Source organism: Cyprinodon variegatus, unplaced genomic scaffold, assembly GCF_000732505.1.
Source record: "Cyprinodon variegatus isolate N-32 unplaced genomic scaffold, C_variegatus-1.0 Scaffold1473, whole genome shotgun sequence".
In the NCBI taxonomy this organism is placed as follows: domain Eukaryota; kingdom Metazoa; phylum Chordata; class Actinopteri; order Cyprinodontiformes; family Cyprinodontidae; genus Cyprinodon; species Cyprinodon variegatus.
The window spans coordinates 100826-109028 of record NW_015151926.1 but is presented as its reverse complement, the minus strand read 5'-3'; the positions used below and the strand labels follow the sequence as shown (position 1 = coordinate 109028).

Here is an 8203-nt window from a genome sequence, read left to right as displayed (position 1 = left end):
ATAAAACAGACAATAATATTATAACATGCACATAAATAAATACTTAAAAATTTAAGTAATTAAGAAATAAAGTTGAAGATTATAAAGGACAAAAAAAATAAATAAGGTAATTATTACAAAGGCAAATAAATAAAGAAGCTAATTAAAATAGTTATATACATTTATGTCTTACTGTATAATTTAATTTCTGCTAACATTTATTTGTTTATTGTATTTTTGGTGGCAATTAATTGTATGCTTTTTTTTCATTGAGCATTTTTTTATTGCTGTATTTATTTTTAAATATGGCAGAGTTGGTCCTCCACTGTATGAGGTGTGGCAAAAATCAAGTGTGTAAAGAGAGCGAGAAACCGCTCGACTTGTAACCAATGATTTGTCTGTATTTCTGTGTCTTGAACCGAAAATACTTCAGACATAAGTGTCTCTGTGTGTGTTTACACACAAGGAAAGGCTTGACAAGAATGTGGGCTGTTTGCCCTCGCAGACAATCTTTTCTTTAATTGATGCTAATCATCCAACACACAAAACTAGAGACATCTACTGCAACAATAAACATTTTGTTTGGGTGGTAGACTTGAAAAACTCATAATCAAAACAAAATATTACCCTCTATGATTGTAAATTTTAGACTAGAAATGGTTTTGGTGAATGAGGGAATAAAGGTATAGGTTCAAAAATAAGAAAAAAAACTGAACTATTTACCAAGTAAAAGGAGTCATGGACTCGTCTGAAGGCTGTATGTGGACTCATCAGCAGCAGTGATATATCTCTATCAAAACAAAACAGCAATGTAACCTAAACATGAATTATTCTGCTGAAAATCTGTATTCTCTGGCAATGTACATTACATCTGTTAACATCAGAGGTCCACTTTCATCTTCTCTACAGTGTGGCAGGAGAATTAGTATAAAGAAGACCTTTTACTTTTAGAGCCTTCTGTTCTTCCCTGGGACATTAGGTGTCACATGCATTACCGCCAGTATGAATTAGAATCACAAGTAAATATACTTTCCCATGATTCAGTATAGCTAATGATATAAATAGCTAAAGGAATAAATAACACTGTTGGGCCCAAATGAAGGTATTTATGTTTTGTTTTTAACAGCATACAACAGTAATAAAATTACTGCTGCAAAAACAATGTATTGCATTACATTTATCCTCTGAAATGGCAGGAATTTTTTTCTCTAGTTTTTCTCTACTACTCTATGTCAAACGCTGAGGAAGCATGAATTTTAACCATTCCTGGAGCCACACCTGAAACATTATGTAGTCAAACCAGTTTAACCCTACTGTAAACTTAAGCAACTAACTTTGGTTGTAAATGGACTAATTGAAGCTCAACAGCCTAACATGAATTAATTTGACTTCTTTCCTCCAGTCACTGAGGAATATTTGTCCTGTCGGAAAATCTTGAAAATAAATATATATATATAAATATATGAATTTTAAAAATCTAAATTGATCAAATGCCTGCAGTTAAACAAGTTGTTAAATCAGAAAATCAGCTGTTTAAGAGTTTCATTTATGACCATTGCCTTTTTGTTAGTCTGTTGTTTCTCATTATGATTGCAGCATAAAGACATGTAGGAGCAGGATCCAGTTCACAGTTCATAAGACGTCACATGATAACAGGTTCCACCTGTTCCAGGGTGAAGAATAAAAGGAGAAATCTGACTCTTCCTCGTTCTCTGTGGAGCTCAGTGCGGTAAATTGTTTCCAGACCACCATTGAAAGGTAAGATCTCTGCAGCAAAGAGCTGAAGTACTATAGATACTACAGACAGATAATTTAGAAAAGATTAAACTGTTTAAAAGGTAATGAATGTTCCTTTTAGAAATGTGTTATTTTACAATTATTTTTGTTTCTTAGTGATCAAATTTGTAGACAGATAACAAGTTTAACAGTTTTCTTATAGTTTGTCTAATAAATCAGGATATGAAAACAAAGCAAAAGGTTCTGAATATAAATGAGCCTAAACTGGTAATCAAATATTTCAGAACAAAAGCCTCTTAGCATGAAACCAACCAGCCCTGTGGTCGACAGACTCTCCTAAATGTAAAAAAAAAAAAAATTGGTTCAGAATTAACACAAACAAATAAATAAAAAAATTGGTTAACTTCACATGGTTCTGATATTCTGTCCTTCATGTACTGCAACACATATTTAAAGATTAAAATTTCAGCAGTGATCCCTAATCTATAGTAGAATAGATAGGTCCACTGATTTATAGTGACAAGAGGTCGGTTATGATTAAGAGTTAATAGTTAGAGCTCTAAGATGAGGCGTGTTCTGAAAGAGCCTCCCACCTTCAATGGCTAAATGTGGTTTGAAGTTCCTCTCTAGAACAAGTCTGGGAATGAGGGACCAAATATGGTCCAGAGAGGAAATGAAACATTTTGTCCAGAAATTTAATCTTGGCTCATTCAAATTAAATTTTAAACAAATGAAAATAGGAGGTTCCTGAACATTAAAAAACATATAAAAGTCTGATATGAAGGTGATTAATTACTTGCAACAATCTGGGCTCTTTACTCCAGTATTTAATTTTATGTGATTAGGATGTTTTTTATATTTGCTTTATTGGTTTTAAATCTACTGTTAAATGACTTTAAAGACTTATGTCTGTTTTGTGCTTGTTTGTCATCCTGTGGAAAGATAAAATTCATGTTTTTGATGTGTTTTGACTCAGATTTCTGCTTGGGGCGTTACCATGGCAACAAAGTGAGTATGACTGAAATAGAGGTATAAAGTGTGTAATCTAAAGAAACAAAAATCTAAAATGCAGATAAATATGGTTTTAATCATATTTTGCTGGTCCAGGAGTCCACAGAGAACTCAGGACAGAAGGTTCAGATAGGAACAGGCAAGCTCAGTGGTTGAGAGGCAGAACACGTCAGGATTACAGGAACACTATGAAACACTAAAAAAAACGTGCTTTTTCCACTAAGCAAAGACAGGAACAGGCGCACTCAGCAGACAAGAGACAGAACATGATCAGGAAATCAGGCTATAGCAAAACAGCTCCAATGTTAGGTTTCCTCATTAGGGGATAGAGCTTGAAAACCTGAGGTTCTGAGTTCAAGCGCCCCTCCCACAGACTGACGCCCCCAGATTTAAAATGGGGACTTTGTCTTTTAAGACTTGGATGTTTAGAGAATATGTCAGTTATGAATTAGGAGATCTTATGTTTAGAGTTAAGGGTTAAGTATCTGCCAACCACAGCCTGCTAACAGGTCATCTTATCAAACCTTAATGGTTCACATACTTGCTTTGACTGCTATGCCCGTAGGTAATGTAATGCAAATGTATGTCCCATAAATGTCTTTAAATTATAGTTTTCACTGAATGGTAGAAAGAAATATCATGATACAAAAAATTGCTAATGATAAAACAAACACAATATAAATGTAACATCAGTTTTTTTGTTTCTTGTACCCAAATTACAAACCTTTACCCTTAAATGGTCAATAACTTTTATCTGCAGCAATAAGTAATACAAAAAAAACATAAAGCAATAATAACCCAGTTTCAGATTTAGAAATGATCAAGAAGCTCCTGTTTTAAAACTGACATCATTAAGCTTGACTAAAAAATGTTTGCTTTCAAATAGACCCTCCAATTAAACTGTTAAGTTAGCCATATCCAAAAAAAATACATGGATACAAATGTTAAGAATAAAACTGATCAGCTATCATAAAGCATGGCGGCTCCACAGCTTCATGTTGCGATTCTGTTTTTTAAGGAAGGCGAGGAGGGGCAAAGCCTCTGAGGAACAGAAATTTATATAAAGTGACAAATGTATTAACACTTTCTTCATTTTATTTAATAAGAAAAATTATATTTCAAGGAAACCATAATGAGCTCCTTGAAATAATAAGACAATGTTATGGGTTCTTTGTTTTAAAGTGTTTCTATTTTATATCTTTCTTCAATTTTCATTCATTGAAGTGGGTCAAATACATCTGATTTAGAAATGTCTTTGTTTTCTTGCTCTTTTTATTTAAATCAATATCAATCTGATCTGTAGAAAAATATTCTAAGCATATTCTTCTGATATATTTGACATTAAATGGAGTACCACATCTTTGTTATTCGCCTTTACAGCACTGCCATTAACTGAATATTTTACATGTTTTACAGGAAAGAAAAAATCTTTGATAAAATCATTGCCAACAGTCATAAGATCGATTCAGAATGTCCTGCCATCTATGATTTGCCAAAGAATACAGAGAAGACTGGAAATCTGACCAAATTCACTGTTGGCAGGAAAAATGAGAAGCCAAACATAACCATCTTACTTATTGGTGAGACAGGAAGAGGAAAATCTACTCTGATCAGCGCTCTGGTCAACTACGCCATGGGGGTGAAGTTTGAGGATGAAGTCTGGTTTCAGATTGTGGAGGAAGAGCAGAGAAGTCAGAAGTCAGATGTGGTCGTCTATCAGATCTTTGGGTTTGAAGATCAAACTCTGCCATTCTCTCTGACCATCATTGATACTCCTGGATATGGAGACACCAGAGGGATCCAACATGATGATGAAGTCAGTCAGAGGTTATTCAGCTTGTTTCAGCCAGAGGGGGGAGTTCCTGACCTTCATGCAGTGGGTCTGGTGATGAAGGCGACTGATCATCTAGTCAGTGATCGACTGCAGTACATCTTTAATTCAGTGGTTTCTCTGGTTGGACCAGAAAACACCGTAGCTTTGATCACCCACTCTGATGGAATGCCTCCACGCGAGATCCTTAAAGCTCTAGAGAAGGCAAACATTGAATGTTCTAAAGATGAGAAGAACCAGATCATTTACTTCATGTTCAATAACCAGCAGAAGATCCAGAGAAACGAAGAAAATGAGATTGGCTTAGAGAATGCATGGAGAGTCTCAGAGAGAGGATTTGGTCGATTCATGACTTACTTGAAAGATATCAGCCCAAAATATAAAGAGCTAATGAATGAAACCCTGAAAGAACGGGCCAGACTGACCGCCTGCATCCAGAACCTGGACGAAAGAATCAGGTTCACTGAATTAAAGCAGAGAGATATAAACATGATAGATGAAGCCCTAAAGAAACACAATGAACAGAATAAAACTGGGCAGTTTACTGCAGAGGTAGCAGAAGTTTTTAAAACTCTAAAACCATTTAAATCGGGTCCAACCGGGTGGGTTTCTGAAGCAGCTGTCTACTGCACCGTCTGTGAGGAGAACTGTCACTATCCTGGATGTACAATGGGCTTAAGTCCAGAAAGGTGTGAAGTCATAAAAGATGGAAACTGTACTTCATGCAGCAACAAGTGTCCCGCAGCTTATCATGTCAAAGACAACCAGAAATATGTGATCAAAACCAGAAAAGTCCAAATCACTAAAAGAACAGTGGCACAGAAGTATGAACAAAATCTGGCAGTTGGTGAGAGGAGGTTTAGTCTGATGGAAAATCTTGTAAAAGAAATGAAACATCTGTCAGTAAAGAAGATCCTCCTGTTGGATGAAGCCTATCAGCTTGCTGTTAAATTGTATGAGACTAACACAGTGGAAGCAAACATTACTTCCACTCATGTCCTGCTGGACTTTCTGATCCAGAAGATGAAGGAGAGAGGAGACCAAGAAAAGGTGAAGAAACTGGAGGAGATGAACAAGATGGATGACAGAACCAGAGCAGCGCTGATAGAGAGGTAAGTCAAAACTACAGAAAAAATCTAAACACAAAAAACTCTAAACAAACACTGCATGCATATAATTTGTTCATTTAGATTGATTAATATGTAGTTGGTTTTTGTTTCTATTTTAAGCAAAATTTAACCCCTACCTAAAGACAGGTATTAGTCATTAAAAAGTGATAATCTCGCTCATTCATATGTAAAAAAAAAAAAAAAAAGAATTAAAACAATTCTAGATGCTGTAGCGCTGTACTCCCTGTGTTATTCTTCCTGTTCTTCTGTGTCACTTTGTTAAGTCATTCTTATAACCTGTGCTTAAATGAGATTAAATCAGATGGCCTGCTTTAATGCTACGTTCACACTGCACAGGCTTTGGGCAGCAAAAAAGCTTCTGCTGCTTCATTTCTGATGCTTGTCCACATTAAGGTCAGACGTCCCGTAAAGTGAGTCCAGATGCCTCTGATCGTTCTGCTGCTTCTGTGTTCAATGCCAGAGAGCAGCTTTGCTATATTAGCTGTAATCAGCGGGTAAAAAGTAGTTTTAATATATTTTTGAGTGAGAAAGTCTTCCTGAAACCATGGTCTGTGCAGTCAGTTCATCCAAACTTGCCTTCAAATATTTCTCTGTGGGAGCCGCTCAGACCCCCACATACCGGCGCTGCACTGTCACTGGGAATCCCCAGCAGCAGCTGCCTCAGGCCCTCAACCAGAAGCAGATGTTGGAAGCAGATGTTAGTGTTTTTCAGGTATGTGGTACAAACTGCAGGCACCAGGATAATAAAAGCAAACATAGGTTTCAACATTTTAAATTAATTTAGGCGTTAATAAATGGTTTCAGGGGAGACTAATCATAGAGCTTTGCATCAGCAGTGCTGCTCCCAACTCCTAGATCAGCTTCATTGATTGGCTGATGTAGAGCAGCAAAAGTTTTCCCACTCCAACATCTGCTGCTTGGGCTTGCACGGCACGCGCCGCAGATGCTCAGTAGCTCTTGAGGTACTGCTTCAGGTGCTCAGATGCACCGAGAAGCACTGCTCCTGCTGCTCGAAAATTGCTGCAGGACCTTTTGGTATACCTAGATTTGCATCAACCATTGACTTTGCATGTAGACCAACTTCTTCTGCTGCTTCAATTGCATGTGGTGTGAATTTAGCATAAGACTATTTGAAAAATGGGGCAGAATGTGGTAAACAGAGAGACAAATTATTCTCGTAGCCTTCAGGCACATTGGTTGCATCCAATCCTCACCCCTATCTCTGCCAGTTATTATCATAATTTGTTTCATAAACTCCTATATGGAAAGAATACGGTAAAAAGAAATCTCCTGCTTTCAGCATCTCTGAAGCTTTTCAAAATCAATAAACTTAAATATAAGTTTTGTTTGGAATTTTAAGATTTATAAATCATAGATTTAGACAAATGCTATTACTGATTAATTGAAGCATAGATAGGAACTCCTTAAAGCAGAAAAATTAGGATGAAACATTTACATTAAGTATAAGAATGAGGTGCCAGTTTCACCTCTTTGGCTGTCATAAAACCAGACAGACGGACCCAGCATACAAGGTAAGGCAGACAGTGAAAAAGCTCAAAAGGTTTATTAACATAAAACATTACAGAACAGAAGTGCAGAGCTGTGGATCTGTCGGTCAGGGGTTCTAATCTGCACAGAAACAGACAGATCCAGTGTTCCAGGAATCCACAGGGCATGAAGGCAGGTTAAAAGTTCCATGCGTTAAGCTTAGACAGAAATGCACAGATGCAGATATGCAGGATCAGTGGTTGAGGGACAGAGACAAGACATGGTACCAGGATAACTGCAGATAATTTAAACTGGTCTCCACCTAGGAACCAGGACAGGACCAGGAGATAAGACAAACACTAAAAACCTCTCAACCCACTGGCCTCCGGCAATGAGGACATTAACCTTGGACTAACTCAAACCAACAAAAACAGACAAACAATGATCTGGCCCAGATAGCTGGGCTGAGCCGAATATAAAGGAGCAGACACAGCTGGATAAGATGAGCGTTGATTAGAAAGCGGGCAGATTTAAGCAGGTGAATGAAGTGAATGATTAAGGTCAGTTATCAGGGAAGATCAAGACAGAGCAGCATTTTATTGTTGCCAAGGCACACCTGGTCAATAACATTGCTGTCCAAACAGCATGTTGATCCACCATTTGTGTCGGGTGTCAGGCTGGAAACCTTGGACCCAATATTCAAACAGGCATATCCGAATGAGTTCAAACATTTAGCTCGTCAGCTGGAGGGGACAAACTGGATCCTCTGTAGAAACAGAAACTCAGGTCAGGGACTACAAAAAGGGCCGATAACAACTAAGAGCAATAGTCACTGACCTGGTTTAGAGTTCAGTCCGACCACAGAGGGATGTGATGAATCTGAGAAGGAGATTGTCCTCCGCTTGTGACGGGCGCCATCCCTGGAGCTCTGGTTGATTCAATTCAATTCAGTTTATTTATATAGCGCCAAATTCACAACACATGTCATCTCAAGGCACTTTACAGTTCAACCAGATCATACAGTCAA

General features: G+C 37.4%; 2 protein-coding genes across 2 annotated transcripts in view; both read left to right on the top strand.

Moving 5' to 3' along the window:
- Window positions 1-1710: 1710 nt before the first annotated feature.
- Window positions 1711-5253, top strand: LOC107103520. Its single transcript, XM_015403253.1, has 4 exons — window positions 1711-1737; window positions 2693-2724; window positions 4144-5110; window positions 5239-5253. The coding sequence occupies exons 2-4, from the start codon at window positions 2714-2716 to the stop codon at window positions 5251-5253; spliced, it is 993 nt and encodes a 330-aa protein (XP_015258739.1). The 5' UTR covers window positions 1711-1737; window positions 2693-2713.
- Window positions 5254-5270: 17 nt separating this feature from the next.
- Window positions 5271-8203, top strand: part of LOC107103522 — a 29169-nt gene continuing 26236 nt past the window's right edge. The window contains exon 1 of the mRNA XM_015403254.1: window positions 5271-5670. Within this exon, the coding sequence (XP_015258740.1) occupies window positions 5426-5670 (245 nt within the window). The 5' untranslated portion in view covers window positions 5271-5425. The remainder of the gene's footprint in view (window positions 5671-8203) is intronic.